At 42.0% G+C, this 18,406-nt stretch overlaps 1 protein-coding gene across 1 annotated transcript in view; it reads right to left on the bottom strand.

Moving 5' to 3' along the window:
* The window catches only part of col21a1 (collagen, type XXI, alpha 1), a 211,819-nt gene that overhangs the window by 176,643 nt on the left and 16,770 nt on the right, over positions 1 to 18,406 (bottom strand). Inside the window, exons 3-5 of the mRNA XM_072280324.1 lie at positions 17,412 to 17,972; positions 5,405 to 5,570; positions 5,064 to 5,289 (exon numbers count right to left, since the gene is read on the bottom strand). Coding sequence (XP_072136425.1) covers positions 5,064 to 5,289; positions 5,405 to 5,570; positions 17,412 to 17,972 — 953 coding nt within the window. The remainder of the gene's footprint in view (positions 1 to 5,063; positions 5,290 to 5,404; positions 5,571 to 17,411; positions 17,973 to 18,406) is intronic.

Raw genomic sequence — 18,406 nt, 5'->3', positions numbered from 1 at the left:
GTTAGGCAAAATGCAGGAGACTGAGGGCTGATCTGACCAGGGGTCGGAGGTGAGCCAGGACCAGCCTCTATAGAGTCTTCATGATGTGCGAGGTCAAGGCCGCTGGAAAGAAGTCAGTCAAGACTTTTGGTTGGCCCTTCTTGAGTATTGGGACTACGCATGATGTTTTCCACACAGTTGGGACGCTTTCCAGGCTGAGATTCAGACTGAAAATGCACTGGAGAACTCCACACAGCTGCTCAGCACACTCCTTCAGGACCTTGGGGTTCACACCATCTGTTCCCAATGCTTTGCTGTGTCTGAGTTTCCCCAGAACTTTTCTCACCTGCTCAGTAGTGAAGGTGAGTCCACGATGAGTGGGGAGTTGGTGAAAGATGGGAGCTGGGGGAGGTAGAGATTGGGACGATAGCAGTTGGTATGTGGAGGTGTGGATAGTAGGTGCAGGGCAAGAAGGGGATGTAGGTAGTGGTAGTCTGTGTTGTTCATCCACGTGTTGAACTGGAGGGTGGAGGAGGGAGGAGGGGAGGCGTTGATGTTGAGGGAGCATTGGGTGACTGAGGGGTGAGCTGAGGGGGCTGTGAACAGAATGATAATTGTCAGACCAATTGAAGAATTGGTTTAACTTCTTAGCCCATTTACGGCTGCATTTCGAGGCTGCTCTGCAGCTAGGCTGATTGAAACCAGTGATGTTCTTCATGCCTCTCTACACCTCCCGTGTGCTACTTTGCCCAAACTTGTTCTCCAGCTCTCTCCTGTATTCCTCTTTAGCCACCTCAGTCTTCTCTGTTAGCTCCCTCTGCACATGTTTCAATTCCTCCCTGTCTCCTGATCTAAAAGCTCTCTTTTTGTGGTTGAGAAGAGCCTTTAGATCACTGGTGACTCATGGCTTGTTGTTAGGGAAGCAGCGAATAGTCCTTGATGGTGTTACTGTGTCAATACAGAAGTTGATGCAGCCAGTGATGCAATCAGTAAGTCCATTAATGTCCTTCCTATATGGTTCACAAAGCACATTCCAGTCAGTAACCTCAAAGCAACCCTTCAAGGAGGCCTCAATAGCCTCCTGAGACAATTTCTTTACTATCTTGGTGGCAGATAGCTGCTGTTGTACTTTGGGCTTATACATGAGGAGAACCAGGCTGTGCTCTGATCTTCCAAGTGGGGGGAGAGCTGTGGAGTTGTATGCATCTTTAACATTTGCAATCAAAAGATCCAATTTTTATTTTCTCTTGTATGACACTTGACAAACTGATCGAAGGTGGGTATGATTGTTGAGAGAGAAACGTGGTTGAAATTTCCAAATACTGCAATGAACATATTGGGGTGTTGAAGCTGGACTCTCGTGATGGTAGAGTATATGACGTGACATGCAGCATCGGAATTGCTTTGGGAAAGCAGAATGTAGACAACAAGCAATATGGTGTGGCTTAACTCACACGGTAGATAAAATGGAGGGAAACTCACAGTAAGCAGTCCAATGTCTGGACTGCAGATTCGTTCTTTCACAGAAATGTGACTGGGATTCCACAAGCACAGCAAGCCCACCTCCCTTCCTCTTACTGCACTGTATCGTATCGTTGAAAGCCCATTCACAGTAGCGTTGGAATCTGGGATTTGCTCCCGTAACCATGACTTGGTGAAACACATAACATGCATTCCCAATATTTGTTCTGCATCCTTGTGAGTACAGCTAGTTCCTCCATTTTATTTGCTAGCGATCTTATGTTCCCCATATTGATAGACAGAAGATATGGTTTATATCTCTGGCTCTTGCTGCATCGCTTTTTACCTGATCTGTAACTTCGGTATTGCTGCCTCAGCTCGTCTGGAATATTGAGCTTTTGCTGGGTTGCTTCCTGGCTGCTAGTAGCTACTCCATCATATATACAATTTTGTCTCCTCTACTGTAGTCAAAGCACTAGATAGAATAAAAAATCTCAAGAGCCAGAAGGATGGTGAAAATGTTTTTAAACAGATTAATGTCCGTTGTTACTTTGCAGTATTACCAGCCAGTACAAAAACAAATGAAAGAAATACGCTTAACAACATTAAGATAAACGAACACTTGGAGCTACACTAACATGCTGCTGCCTCACACAGTGTACACACATGACCACATATGTGTATGTGTGGTCATCATACTTAGTACTCATCAGTACTAAGCACCTGAATCTCAAGGGCGCTGAGTGGTGCCAATGGTAAGTGCATCAAATACTGGTTGGATAAGGATCTATAAATCAAAGTGACTTGAGAACATATGTCAAGTATGGCTTCAGCATAAGCACCTTCAACCATATGAATACATCAGAGCTTGGTCCCACTAGACCTTCAGGAATAGTGTTTTGCACTTCAGTATTTCCCTTTACATATTGATTGGAACGTATCCTCTCTGAAACACCAACCCATTCCTTTAATGGGTTCCTCCATAGTTTTGCCTCTTTTCTTCTCTGTTTGATTAACTGCTGACTTACTTTTTGAAGATTTCCTGTCCCTCACAGTCTCATTTGAAATGTCCATCTTCTCCATAGTTGTAACAGAAAATATTTGTTGCCTCTCTAGTCAAGAGACTCTTACAGGTGGATCAGGTTTCCAACAGACACATCACGTTTAGCTGAAACATTAGCAGACATCCATCGAATTAGCTCAGCTCTAAGGTTTTCCACCTTATTTCTCAAAAGCTCTATCTCCATGGCATCAGGGGCCACTTTAGCAACAGAGGCTACCACTGAATACATTACTCAGCTTTTGGAAATGCCCCACTTTTCAATCATGTTTTCCCTTTCTCTGTGTAATTCGGTAAAAGATGGAGGAGGATGCATCTTGCAGGTCATTCAAATACGTAGAGCAATCATGTCATGTGACAGTATGCCCTTAACATGGCATCCTTAAGCAATTTCTCTCAGACAGTTGAATGCCCCCTTTGTGGCACAAACAATGCAGCAATTTCTCCAACCTGAAAATGTAGACAGACAACTCTTCTTCTCCTGGAATGTGTGCCTAAACTTCATCATCAGATCAGCTGCACTTTCAGCAGTGTCAAAAGCATCTTCTAGATCTTGCAGGTAATTAGTTGATGTGGCTAATGAATTTTTTACCTTTAGGAATCTTACTACATCAGCCACCAGACCTTTTAAGCTCTCTACCAATCTGCTTTTTATATTATCTGAGCACTGCTATTCATCCAGTAACAGATGTCTGCTCAACCCAAGCCTCACATTCTTCTTCCCCATCAAGTGTGGGCTTGACCCCAGGGAACACTATAACTTTGGCTCTCTGCAGATACACTTCTGCATTTATCAACCAGTTATGTTATATTCATAACCAGCTCAGAATTTAAATCAACTGCTGAAGGACCCATTAGCCCTTTCACAACAGGCAATTCTTTTCCTTCACTTTGCAGAAATGAGAATAACTTGTCTCTAAAGTCTTCACCCTCAGCTACATGCACCACTTTCTAAAACTATGGACTGCCATTGCCCCGCCTCACCAGGGTCTCCCAGCCTATCAGGCAGTACGACTTCAGTCACGTCACTGCTAGTCTGGACTAACACGGTATCCTTACCAGCTGAGTGATCAAAATGCCATTCAATCAGCATAACTTTCCCCAAAACTTTTACAGAACTCAGCACTCTGAATAAAAGTTCATTGAGAGTTTGAATATCTACCCTGCTCAAAACACAAGTAATTACTTGTGGATAATATCTTTGAATCCCACCAAATCTTAATCCCTGCAGCATCCATAATAGTCACTTTCCCCGACACTAGTTTAAACACAAATTTAAACACACAAACCACTTAATCAATTCTTAACAGCAATTACACAGCATTCAACGAATCGCTGGACGATAGCCCCCTCACTGGATTCATATGGAAACTTGGCTCGTTGCTGGCCCTACTAAAATTCATGGGACTCAGTGGTCAGAAGATCACCTTTCATAAACAGTAGGGCATCTAGGGTTGGTATGATTTGGGGTTCAACAAAACAGACAATCCAATCAACCTTGATTTGAGCAAATGTGGCATAAATACTGCCCATACACAATTGTCAGTTGGCAAGAAATAACAACTTGTACACCGCATAAAATTATAAAGAAAATATATTTACAAAATCAGCTTTATTGAACAATTAGGAAAAAGAAAAAGAAATACATTACAGTTAACCCAGTCCAAATCTGCACTTAAAGTTGGAGCTCATTTTGAAGCTGTCTTTTTACTTATGCACTAGACCCACAGTCTGCGTGAAAACACTTACCAGATTCCAAACGTTGCTCGAAATCCATCTTGAACAAATGGGCACTGTCATGGGGAGTAATGGCCCTTCCTCCTTGGAGCCATTCATTTGCACAAAGCACTTTGTGCATCAGGGATGCTCCTTCCCACAACATCCTCAGCCATCTTCCCTCCTGTCCTTTCCGCAACTCCCCCTCCCAAACAAAACCATGAACCACACTGTCTGTTACAAATCTCTCTCCATCCCACTCTCTTGAACTTTCTCCTGATTCAGCCATTCTGATTGGCTGACACAACATTCCTAAGTTGAACATCATAGCCTCTTAACTTTTATCCAAAACCAAAACATTCTAAAAACTATTTAAAATAGTTAAATGAAATAATTAATGCAAAAAATAGGAAATTAAAAAGTAGTGAGGTAGTGTTCATGGGTTCAATGTCCATTCAGAAATTGGATGGCAGAAGGAAGGAAGCTGATCCTGAATTGTTGACTGTGTGCCTTCAGGCTTCTGTATCTCCTTCCTGATGGTAGCAATGAGAAGAGGGCATGTCCTGGGTGGTGGAGGTCCTTAATGACGGATGCTGCCTTTCCAAGGCACCACCCCTTGACAGTGACCTGGATACTATGGAGGCTATTGCTCATGATGGCCCATGATGGATAACCATTGAACATTGTTACTAGTTGTTAATGGGCTTCCATATATCAGTACACAAATAGTTTCTGTTTATCTTTTGGAATAGGTTACCTACAATAAAATTCTAAAAAACAGAATTTGTAATAAATGATAATTCCATTCAAGTGTACAAATGGCCCACAAATAATAAAATATTTCTACCTTTATAAGTGCAGATGTGAAGGTCACAGACTGTGTATCATTCACCACTTGTGTTGTATAAAAAATTATGGTGTTGTCTTCTCCATTCAGTGTAACAGCTGTTTGAATTGTGCCATCTAAAGCTAAGATTCTCCACAAATCCCATTTTTCTTTTGTTGCAGGCCTCGTGAATCGTAACGTAGACACGAAGACATAGGAAGGAGGAAGACCATCAGGAAAGATATCGCTGGAATTAAAATCATTGTTTTTTAAAATGAGAAAATAATACATCATAGTAATCTTAAGCAAAGTTCTTTGAAGAGGAAATTATTTTCCTATAAATATATTCTGACAATGAATACCTCGTTCTTTCTGTTAAATCAGTCAGTGCTGTAACCCTGTAAGCTTTTTTGCCATGATACGAGCCTTGAATTCCACTGGCCTTCTTACTGATATCTAATCCAACAAGGATATCAAATCCTTTTTCATCTCGTGATGCCACTGGTATTCTTGTAGGACACACAGTTTCTGGAAAGGACAGCATAAATTTTACTCCTAATGTTCACAAATACACCATAAACAGGGAAATGGGAAGTATCTAAAGAAACGCAAACAACAGGAATTCTGCAGATGCTGGAAATTCAAGCAACACACATCAAAATTGCTGGTGGACGCAGCAGGCCAGGCAGCATCTAAGGGTCTCGGCCTGAAACGTCAACTGCGCCTCTTCCTAGAGATGCTGCCTGGCCTGCTGCGTTCACCAGCAACTTTGAAGTATCTAAAGAAAGTGGCAGAAGAATTTTACATCAAAATGTAGCATTTCTTGATAGTTACTAGGTTAAAACCTTAAACAGAAGCTGTTTAATTTGACATTGTTTTCAAATGAAATTTAACCAAAGTTAACTGCAAGAGTTCAAGGGTTCTCAATTTCAAATATATGGCCATTTAACCATTTAGGTACCAATCCTAACAAAATGCTGTACTCTTGACATGACATGAAAATATAAGGAAGTGTGGATCAATATAAAATATTTTACTATTAAACCTATACTTTCCTTTCTAATTTTGCTCGGATGGAGTTTATTTAATGGATTTCATTCAAAATGTTTAACCATTTATTGTTACAAGATACACTCAATGGTCACTTTCTTAGGCATTCATGGAAACATAGAAAACCTACAGCACAATACAGGCCCTTCAGCCCACAACGCTGTGTCGAACATGTACTTACTTTTGAAATTACCTAGGGTTAACCATAGCCCTCTATTTTTCTAAGCTCCATGTACCTATCAAGGAGTCTCTTAAAAGACCCTATTGTATCTGCCTCCACCACCATCACTGGCAGCCCATTCCACGCACTCACCACTCTCTGTGTAAAAAAACTTACCCCTGACATCTCCTCTGTACCTGCTTCCAAGCACCTTAAAACTCTGCCCTCTCATGCTAGCCATTTCAGCCCTGGGAAAAAGCCTCTGACTATCCACACGATCAATCCCTCTCATCATCTTATACACCTCTATCAGGTCACCTCTCATCCTCCGCCATTCCAAGGAGAAAAAGCTGAGCTCATTCAACCTATTCTCATATGGCATGCTCCCCAATCCAGACAACGTCTTTGTAAGTCTCCTCTGCACCCTTTCTATACTTTCCATATCCTTCCTGTAGTGAGGTGACCAGAACTGAGCACAGTACTCCAAGTGGGGTCTGACCAGGGTCCTATAGCTGTAACATTAACTCTCAGCTCTTAAACTCAATTCCTCTGATGAAGGCCAATCCACCTATGCCTTCTTAACTACAGTCAACCTGCGCAGCAGCTTTGAGTGTCCTATAGACTCGGACCCCAAGATCCCTCTGATCCTCCACACTGCCAAGAGTCTTACTATTAAAGCTATATTCTGCCATCATACTTGACCTACCAAAATAAACCACCTCGCACTTATCTGGGTTGAACTCCATCTGCCACTTCTTAGCCCAGTTTTGCATCCTATCGATGTCCCACTGTAACCTCTGACAGCCTTCCACACTATCAACAACACCCCCAACCTTTGTGTCATCAGCAAATTTACTAACCCGTCCCTCCACTTCCTCATCCAGGTCATTTATAAACATCACGAAGTGAAGGGGTCCCACGACAGATCCCTGAGGCATACCACTGGTCACCGACCTCCATGCAGAATATGCCCCATCTACAACCACTCTTTGCCTTCTGTGAGCAAGCCAATTCTGGATCCACAAAGCAAGGTCCCCTTGGATCCCATGCCTCCTTACTTTCTCAATAAGCCTGCATGGGGTAACTTATCAAATGCTGTGCTGAAATCCATATACACTACATCTACTGCTCTACCTTCATCAATGTGTTTAGTCACATCCTCAAAAAATTCAATCAGGCTCGTAACGCATGACCTGCTTTTCTCAAAGCCATTCTGACTATTCCTAAACATATTATGCCTCTTCAAATGTTCATAAGTCCTGCCTCTCAGGATCTTTTCCATCAACTTACAAACCACTGAAATAAGACTCACTGGTCTATAATTTCCTGGGCTATCTCTACTCCCTTTCTTGAATAAGGGAACAACATCTGGAACCTCTCCCATCCCCATTGATGATGCAAAGATCATTGCCAGAGGTTCAGCAATCTCCTCCCTCGCCTCCCACAGTAGCCTGGGGTACATCTTGTCTGGTCCCGGAGACTTATCCAACTTGATACTTTCCAAAAGTTCCAACACATCCTCTTTCTTAATGTCTACATGCTCAAGCTTTTCAATGCACTGTAAATCATCCCTGCAATCGCCAATACCCTTTTTTGTAGTGAATACTGAAGCAAAGTATTCATTAAGTACCTCTGCTATCTCCTCCGGTTCCATACACACTTTTCCATTGTCATACTCGATTGGTCCTATTCTCTCACGACTTATCCTCTTGTTCTTCACATTCTTGTAGAATGCCTTGTGGTTTTCTTTAATCTTGCTCACCAAGGCTTTCTCATGGCCCCTTTCTGGCTCTCCTAATTTCAATCTCAAGCTCCTTCCTGCTAGCCTTATAATCTTCTAAGTCCTCTATTATTACCTTGTTTTTTGATCCTTTCGTAAGCTTTTCTTTTCTTCCTGACGAGATTTACCACAGCATTTGTACACCACGCTTCCTGTATCCTACCATCCTTTCCCTGTCTCATTGGAACGTACCTATGCAGATCTCCACGCAAATATCCCCTGAACATTTGCCACATTTCTTCCGTACATTTCCCTGAGAGCATCTGTTCCTAATTTATGCTTCCAAGTTCCTGCCTGATAGCTTCATATTTCCCCTTACTCTAATTAAACAGTTTCCTAACTTATCTGTTCCTCTCCCTCTCCAATGCTATGGTAAAGGAGATGGAATTGTGATCACGGGAGATAGAATTGTGATTCCTTTGCACCTGCTCATTAATGCAAATATCTAATCAGCCAATCATGTGGCAGCAACTCAATGCATAAAAGCATGCAGACATGGTCAAGAAATTCAGTTCTCGTTCAGACCAAACGACAGAATGGGGAAGAAACTAAGTGACTCTGACCATGGAATGAGTGTTGGTGCCATTCGGGTGGTTTGAGTACTGCACCTCAGAAACTGCCGATCTCCTGTGATTTTCATGCACTACAGTCTCTAGAGATTATAAAGAACAGAGTAACAAAATAGATCAAGTGAGCGTCAGTTCTATGGGCAAAAAATATCTTGTTAATAAAAGAAGTCAGAGGAGAATGGCCAAACTGGCTCAAGCTGACTGGAAGGCAAGAGTAACTCAAATACCCACACATTGCAACAGTGGTGGCCAGAAGAGCATGTTTAAATGCACAGCATGTGGAACCTTGAAGTGAATGGGCTGCAGCAGCAGAAGACCACGAACATATGCTCAACAGCCACACAAGGTACTTAATAAACTGGCCACTGACTGTAACGCATAGGAAGGGCATTTGTTTTCCAATTTGATTACTAGGTTTGCATATTATTTTCATCTGATAAGGCAATCCACCTTGATATACTTAATATAATAGAAACTATAACCTGCATACCTATGTACTTGAACAGAAGAAGCAGAAGTAGTTTGGAGATTAGGTACACAATAATATACAATGGGCTGAATGGCATAATTGTGCACCATAAATTTGATATTCTATTTATTTACACACGTTGCTCCACTCATTTTGTATACCGATTCCTCGGAAACTTACTACATTTGCATTAGGTTTTAATCATAATTGGTTGATGTATGTTAGAAAGAGTAATGGTAACACTGCTAGTATGAAGTAGATGCTTAGAAATTCAACTGGAAATAACAAAAAAGGTGTACTTGTCTGCACTTCAGGCAACCTTTCATCCATTACCAAAGTCTACCCCCAAATCCCTACTATGTTAGATTTAACTGAAAGACTTTCATGCAGATTGTCAATGTCTTTTGGAATTAATGCACATCATGCTGCAGAGCTTTCCAGCTGCTACTTGGATGCTACATTCTCAAAAAGAAAATGAAAAACCAATATAACGGTAGCTTTGGCACCCCTAGCATCTAAAAACTCTTTGTCTTCCAAGTTGCTTGCTGGGTTTGTACATATACACTCAGTGGCCACTTTATTAGGTACATCTGCACAACTGCTCATGAATACAACTATTTAATCAGCCAATTATGTGGCAACAACTTAATGCATAAAAACATGCAGACATGGTCAAGAAGTTCAGTTGTTGTTCAGACCAAACATCAGAACAGGGAAGAAATGTGATAAATTACTTGGATTGTGGAATCATTGTTGGTGCCAGAGAGGGTGGTTTGAGTTTTCAGAAACTGCTGATCTAGAATTTTCATGCACGATAGTCTTTAGAGTTTACAAAGAATGTGCAAGAAACAAAAAACATGAGAGACGTTAGAGGAGAATGACCAATTTCATATTTCATACTGTCTGCTATGTTATGCCCACCGCAGACCTATGGACTAAGACTAATTTGTTGCGACTCAGCCAACTCTATCCTGGGTGTAACCCTCCCTACCATCGAGGATTTTTTCAAGAAGGCAGTTCCTTAAGAAGGCAGCTTTAAAGATCTTCACCATTCAGAACATTCCCTCTTCTCATTATTACCACCAACAAGGTGGTACAGAAGCCTGAAGACCCACACTCAATGATTCAGAAACTGCTTCTTCCCCTCCATAATCAAGTTTCGCCACCTCATTATTCCTTTCTTTATGTAATATTTAATTAATTTGTAATTGACAGTAATTGTTGCTGCAAAACAAATATCATTCCTGTAGAATTAGATACCATGCCTGCAGGGCTAGTGCTTTGTTCAGAGTGTCAGATGTGGGAATCCTGGGAGACCTCCAGCCTCCCTGATGGCCACATCTGCGCCAGGTGCACCGAGATGCAGCTCCTCAGAGACGGCGTTGGGGATCTGGAGCTGCAGCTTGATGACCTACTGCTTATCAGGGAAAGGGAAGAGGTGATAGACAGGAGCTACAGGGAGGTAGTCATCACGAGGCTACAGGGGTCAGAAAACTGGGTCACTGTCAAGAGAGGGAAGGGAAATGCCCGGATAGTGGAGAGCACACCTGTGGCTGTCTCCCTCAGCAACAAATATCTTGTTCTGGATGCTGTTGAGGGGGATGACCTGACAGGGGACGCCCACGGTGACCGGGTCTCTGACACTGAGCCTGGCGCTGTTGTGCAGGAGAGAAGGAGGGAGACGAGGAATGCGGTAGTCATAGGGGATTCCATAGTCAGGGGAACGGACAGGAGATTCTGTGAGCCTGATAGAGATACCCACATGGTGTGTTGCCTCCCAGGTGCCAGGGTATGGGATGTCTCGGATCGGGTCCTGAATATTCTGAAGGAGGAGGGTGAGCAGCCAGTTGTCTTGGTACATGTTGGTACCAATGACATAGATAGGAAAAAGGAAGAGGTCCTGAAGAGAGATTTCCAGGAGTTAGGAAGGAAGCTCAGAAGCAGCACCTGCAGGGTAGTATTCTCGGGATTGCTACCTGTGCCACGTGCTAGCGAGGGCAAGAATAGTAGGATCAGGCAGATGAATGCGTGGCTGAGAGACTGGTGCAGGGGGCAGGGCTTCAGATTCTTGGACAATTGGGATCTCTTCTGGGGGAAGTATGACCTGTTCAAAAAGGACAGGTTACACCTGAACCCAAAGGGGACCAATATCCTGGCGGGAAAGTTTAATAGAGCTGTTAGGGAGAGTTTAAACTAATTTGGCAGGGGGATGGGAACCGGAATGACTGAGCAGAGGAAGGGGAAAACAGAAAGAAATCTAAGATAGTGAGCAGTAAAGATGTCAGGAAAGATAGGCAGGTGATGGGACAAATTTGTAGCCATTGGGATGAGCTGCAGTGCAATAAAGTTGCAGTGAAATCAAAGCGAAAAGTACCAAATACTGGTCTTAAGGTGTTATACTTAAATGCACGCAGCATAAGGAATAAGGTGGATATTCTTGTTGTACAGCTACAGATTGGCAGGTATGATATTGTGGCCATCACTGAGACCTGGCTAAAGGATGCATGTCTCTGGGAGCTGAACGTCCAAGGATACACGGTGTATCGGAAGGATAGGAAGGTAGGCAGAGGGGGAAGCGCGGCTTTATTGGTAAGAAATGATATTATATCATTAGAAAGAGGTGATATAGGATCAGAAGGTGCAGAATCTTTATGGGTTGAGTAAGAAATTGCAGGGGTAAAAGGATGCTGATGGCAGTTATTTATAGGCTTCCAAACAGCTGCAGTGATGTGGACTACAAATTACAACAGGAAATAGAAAAGGCTTGTCAGAAGGGCAGTGTTATAATAGCTGTGGGGGATTTTAACATGCCAGTGGATTGGGAAAATCAGGTCGGCACTGGATCTCAAGAGAGAGAATTTGTAGAGTGTCTGCGAGATGGCTTTTTAGAACAGCTTGTTGTAGAGCCCACTAGGGGATCGGCTGTACTGGATTGGGTATTGTGTAATGAACCGGAGGTGAAGGAACCCTTAGGAGGCAGTGATTATAACATGATTGAGTTCACTGTAAAGTTTGAAAAAGCTGACATCTGATATGTCGGTATTTCAGTGGAGTAAAGGAAATTACAGTGGCATGAAAGAGGAACTGACCAAAGTTGACTGGAAAGAGACACTGGCGGGAAAGACGGCAGAGCAGCAGTGGCTGAAGTTTATGCGAGAAGTGAGGAAGGTGCAAGATAGGTATATTCCAAAAAAGAAGAAATTTTCGAATTGGAAAAAGGATGCAACTGTGGTTGACAAGAGAAGTCAAAGCCAAAGTTAAAGCAAAGGAGAGGGCATACAAGGAAGCAAAAATTAGTGGGAAGACAGAGGATTGGGAAGTTTTTAAAACCTTACAAAAGGAAACTAAGAAGGTCATTAAGAGGGGAAAGATTAACTATGAAAGGAAGCTAGCAAATAATATCAAAGAGGATACTAAAAGCTTTTTCAAGAATATAAAGAGTAAAAGACAGGTGAGAGTAGATATAGGACCAATAGAAAATGATGCTGGAGAAATTGTAACGGGAGATAAGGAGATGGCAGAGGAACTGAATGAGTATTTTGCATCAGTCTTCACTGAGGAAGACATCAGCAGTATACCGGACACTCAAGGGTGGCAGGGAAGAGAAGTGTGCGCAGTCACAATTACGACAGATAAAGTACTCAGGAAGCTGAATAGTCTAAAGGTAGATAAATCTCCCGGACCAGATGGAATGCACCCACATGTTCTGAAGGAAGTAGCTGTGGAGATTGCGGAGGCATTAGCGATGATCTTTCAAAAGTTGATAGATTCTGGCATGGTTCCGGAGGACTGGAAGATTGCAAATGTCACTCTGCTATTTAAGAAGGGGGCAAGGAAGCAAAAAGGAAATTATAAACCTAATAGCTTGACATCCGTGGTTGGGAAGTTGTTGGAGTCGATTGTCAAGGATGAGGTTACAGAGTACCTGGAAGCATATGACAAGATAGGCAGAACTCAGCATGGATTCCTTAAAGGAAAATCTTGCCTGACAAACCTATTACAAGTTTTTGAGGAAATTACCAGTAGGTTAGACAAGGGAGATGCAGTGGATGTTGTATATTTGGATTTTAAGGAGGCCTTTGACAAGGTGCCACACTTGAGGCTACTTAACAAGATAAGAGCCCATGGAATTATGGGAAAGTTACATACGTGGATAGAGCGTTGGCTGATTGGCAGGAAACAGAGAGTGGGAATAAAGGGATCCTATTCTGGTTGGCTGCCGGTTACCAGTGGTGTTCCACAGGGGTCCGCGTTGAGGCCGCTTCTTTTTACATTGTACATCAACGATTTGGATTATGGAATAGATGGCTTTGTGGCTGAGTTTGCTGACGATACGAAGATAGGTGGAGGGGCCAGTAGTACTGAGGAAACGGAGAGTCTGCAGGGAGACTTGGATAGATTGGAAGAATGGGCAAAGAAGTGGCAAATGAAATACAATGTTGGAAAGTGTATGGTTATGCACTTTGGCAGAAGAAATAAACGGGCAGACTATTATTTAAATGGGGAAAGAATTCAAAGTTCTGAGATGCAACTGGACTTGGGAGTCCTTGTACAGGATACCCTTAAGGTTAACCTCCAGGTTGAGTCAGTAGTGAAGAAGGCAAATACAATGTTGGCATTCATTTCTAGAGGAATAGAGTATAGAAGCAGGGATGTGATGTTGAGGCTCTATAAGGTGCTGGTGAGACTTCACTTGGAGTACTGTGGGCAGTTTTGGTCTCCTTACTTAAGAAAGGATGTGCTGACATTGGAGAGGGTACAGAGAAGATTCACTAGAATGATTCCAGAAATGAGAGGGTTAACATATGAGGAACACTTGTCTGCTCTTGGACTGTATTCCTTGGAGTTTAGAAGAATGAGGGGAGACCTCATAGAAACATTTCGAATGTTGAATGTGGACAGAGTGGATGTGGCAAAGTTGTTTCCCACGATGGGGGAGTCTAGTACGAGAGGGCATGACTTAAGGATTGAAGGGCACCCATTCAGAACAGAAATGCGAAGAAATTTTTTTAGTCAGAGGGTGGTGAATCTATGGAATTTGTTGCCACGGGCAGCAGTGGAGGCCAAGTCATTAGGTGTATTTAAGGCAGAGATTGATAGGTATCTGAGTAGCCAGGGCATCAAAGGTTATGGTTTGAAGGCGGGGGAGTGGGACTAAATGGGAGAATGGATCACCTCATGATGAAATGGCGGAGCAGACTTGATGGGCCAAATGGCCGACTTCTGCTCCTTTGTCTTATGATCATATAAGAATGTTGTAATACACCTGATTCTCATTCTAAACTGTCCCTTTGCAACTCTGGCCTTTGAATTCTCTCCCCATTTAGAAAATCCATACCAGAGTTTATAATCTTCCCTTAAGCTGTATTCCACCTGCCATTTCTTTACCCACTCTTCTAACCCATTCAAGTCCTTCTGCAGATTCCCTGCGTTCATGACACTACTTGCTCTTCCATCTATCTTGGTACCATCTGCAAACTGAGCCACAATGTAATCAGTTTCTTCATTGAAATCATTAACGCGTAAAGTGAAATACTATGGTCCCAATACTGACCCCTAAGAATTCCACTTGTTACCAACTGCCATTTTGAAAAGGAACCCTTTTATCACCACTATGATTTCACTATACTTGAACTTTGCCTCTAACACCACAGGTTCTTGCCTTATACCTTATCAAAAGCCTTCTGAAAATCCAAGTAAAATAACATCTGCTTACTTTCCTTTGTTTAACTTGCGTGTTATCTGCTCAAAGAATTCTAACAAAGAGTCAGGCGGGAGGAGAAGATGGCGACGCGATGCAGCTTGCGTGGCCACTCCGGTGAATGATATCTGTTATCTGTCAAGTAGGGTGCCGTGCACAATCCTGATTTGATGGAGACAGACGTGAGAGCACAGAGGAACATCTATGAAACTTCTGAAATGCCCTACTTTGCCGCAGCTGCTACTGTGTGACCCAGAGTCTCCGGAGGGGAAGGCCCCGAGTCCTCGGCTTCGCTTGTCGCTCGGTGGCCGGGGTGAGGTTGAAGCGCTCGGCAGAGATGGTGATTGGTGTTGGAGGGCTGGTTGGAAGCTCGAAGTTTTCGGATGGACTCAGAGTCGGCTGCGGTCGGGTGCATCCAATGCATCGGCAAGTTTGTGGCGCTTGGAGTTCATGGTAGGGAGAGTTTCTGCCTTCTACCGTCTGCGTGAGATGATGGGGCTATCGGGACTCGAGACTTTTTTTTAACAGTGCCCATGGTCTGCTCTTTATCAAATTACGGTATTGCGTTGCACTGTTGTAACTATATGCTATAATTACGTGGTTTTGTCAGTTTTAGTCTTGGTTTGTCCTGTGTTTCTGTGATATCTCTCTGGAGGAACAGTGTATCATTTTTTAATGCATGCATTTCTAAATGACAATAAACGAAGACTGAGTGTCCTCATAATCTAATCTAAGATCTCACCTTAACCAAACTTATTAACAGAATACTTGCAAGTACTCTGAATTTCATCTTGAACAATGAACTCTAACATCTTACCAATGACTGAGGTCTGGCTAACTGACCTAAAATCTCCTGTCCTTTATTTCCCTTTCTTTTATACAGGGGTGGCACTTTTGCGATTTTCTAGTCCTCTGGGACCCTCTCTGATTCCAGTGATTCATGAAAGATCATTACTTATGCCTCCACAACCTTTTCAGCTACTCTTTTCAGAATTTTGGGGTGTAGTCCATCTGGACTAGGTGATTTATCCAGCTTCAGACCTGTCAGCTTCCCCAGCACCTTTTGCTTAGTAATGGCCATTACACTCACCTCTGCTCCTTTACACTGCTGAATTTCTGGCACGTAACTGGTGTCTCCCATTGTGGATGATGATAGAAAGTACTTATTTAGCTCATCCACCATTTCTCTGTTCCCCATTACTACTTTCCCAACATCATTTTCGAATGGTCCACTGTCCATGCTAACCTCTTTCCTTCCCTTTATGAATCTAAAAAAGCCTTTAGGAATCTACTTCTAAATTACTGGCTAACTTGAATTTCATCTTCCCCTCGTTTACAGATTTTTTTAAACTTCCTAATCTTCTGGCATCCACTAATCTTTGCCATATTGCAAACCTATCACCAAGAAGGACAAATGCAGTAGGTGCACTAGAATCCTATCACCTGCACATACCCCACCAAGTTGCTGAAGCGTGGTATTTTTTAAGTCCACTGTTCTTCTCTCTCTCTATACTTACGACTGTGTGGCTGGCCTCAGCTCAAATGTCATCTATAAATTTGCTGACGATACAATTATGGTTGGCAGAATTTCAGACGACAGTGAGGTATATCAGTCAGTTGAGTGGTGTCACAGCAACGACCTTACACTCAATGTCAGTAAGACTAAAGAACTGATTTTGCACTCCAGAAAGGGTAAGATGAGGGAACACACACCAGTCCTCATAGAGGGATCAAAAATGGAAAGAGTGAGCAACTTCAAATCCCTGAGTGTCAATATCTTTGAGGATCTATCTGGACCCAAATTATCGCTGCTACAAAGAAGGCACAACAGTGACCATATTTCATTAGGAGTTTGAGGAAATTTGGCACAGTATGTTACCAAAGATACAACAAATTTCTACAGATGTACTGTGTAGAGCACACTAACTGGCTGCATCACTATCTGGTATTGAGGGGGTGACTACTGCACAGGATCGAAATAAACTGCAGAGAGTCGTAAACTTAATCAACTCCATCATGGGCACTAGCCTCCTTGGTATCAAGGACATCTTCAAGGAATGATGCCTCAAAAAGGCAGTATCCATCATTAAGGACCCTCATCGCCCAGGTCATGCCTTGTTCTCATTGCTACCATCAGAAAAGAAATACAGAAGCCTGAAGGCACACTCTCAACAATTCACGAACAGCTTCTTCCCCTCTGCATCCAATTTCTGAATGGACATTGAACCCATGAACACTACCTCACTCCTTTTTTATTTCTGTTTTTGCACTACTTATTTAATTTAACTATTTAATATATACATTTACTGTAATTCATTCTTTCTCTGTTATTATGTATTGCATTGTACTGCTGGCATAAATACAACAAATTTCACGATGTATGCCTGTGATTTTAAAGCTGATTCAGCCCTATTTGGTCTTAACTGGAACAATAGGCCATACAGATTACATAATATTTTGATGAACATATTATCACTGTGGCAACTGAAGCATGATCAATCTAATGTAATATAGTGCATATATTTTCATCTTCGTGTTTCTTCACAGTAATCAATGAGCATTACTATATTTTAAAATATAATGACTGAACATTTTGTAAACTAAAGCGTTTAAGTAAGTTTGTAATAATGTGTTTCTTACCTTCACATAGTTTCTGTTTCATTATTTCTCTAATTCTGGAGATACCAGAGTAGTCCTCTACATAGAACACATAGGTAGATGATGGCTTATTAGCAATTGCTTGAAGCTCGGCATCTTCTATTTCCTGACCAACTCCAATCGCAAATAATATAATTTTCCTTTTCCTTGCTTCCTCTGCTGACTCTTTCACATCATCCTGAGATTTTCCATCCGTTAGTACAATTGCCACTTTAGTAACTGTATTAGCAGCCCTAGTCGAGGTAGCAAACACATTATTAACTCCAAATGTTATGGCTTTTCCTGTTCTAGTGTTTCCACCCCTGTATGAGATGGCTGCCATTGCTTCCATTAAGTCTTCATTGGACCCATGTTCTTCCAATGGGATTTCTAGCAAAGGATCGTCACTATATTGCACAACACCAACTTGTGTAAAGGCTGTCCCTATTTCAAAACTGCTAGATATATTAATAATCCAGTTTTTGACTATTTCAAAATTATCCGGTCCTACACTGAAGGAACCATCCAAAATGAAAACTAGGTCATTTGGAGCAGTACGGCAGCCTAGAACAAAAAAGAGAAATGGTATTGCTAAAAAGGAACAACATATATATTGTGCAGTTTGGAGTCAACAATAGGATATAACTTTACAGTAATTTTAAAGATTGGAAATATTGTATCAGTTGTAAATTTAAAGATTATACCTGTTCTGTATTTCCACTTGTGTTTGACCTTAAAGCCCATGGTAGTTGTGAATGTTTAAAGTGAAAGCGACAAACATTTTTTACACATTGTTTTTGGGGGAGAAAAACATGGTCTAGCATCTTTTATTTTGAAAGTTTTACAGAAAAATAGAGAAACCCACATTACTAAGGACACATGAACCAGCAACTAAATTACATTTAAAATGGTATATTGATGGGCTAGTATGTAACAGATTAACGATCACATTTTCAAAGGTTAATCACTGCAATAATATATTATTCACAAGGCTGGGA

This window comes from Mobula birostris, chromosome 2 (assembly GCF_030028105.1).
Source record: "Mobula birostris isolate sMobBir1 chromosome 2, sMobBir1.hap1, whole genome shotgun sequence".
NCBI lineage: Eukaryota > Metazoa > Chordata > Chondrichthyes > Myliobatiformes > Myliobatidae > Mobula > Mobula birostris.
This window is presented reverse-complemented; position numbering and strand designations above follow the sequence as displayed.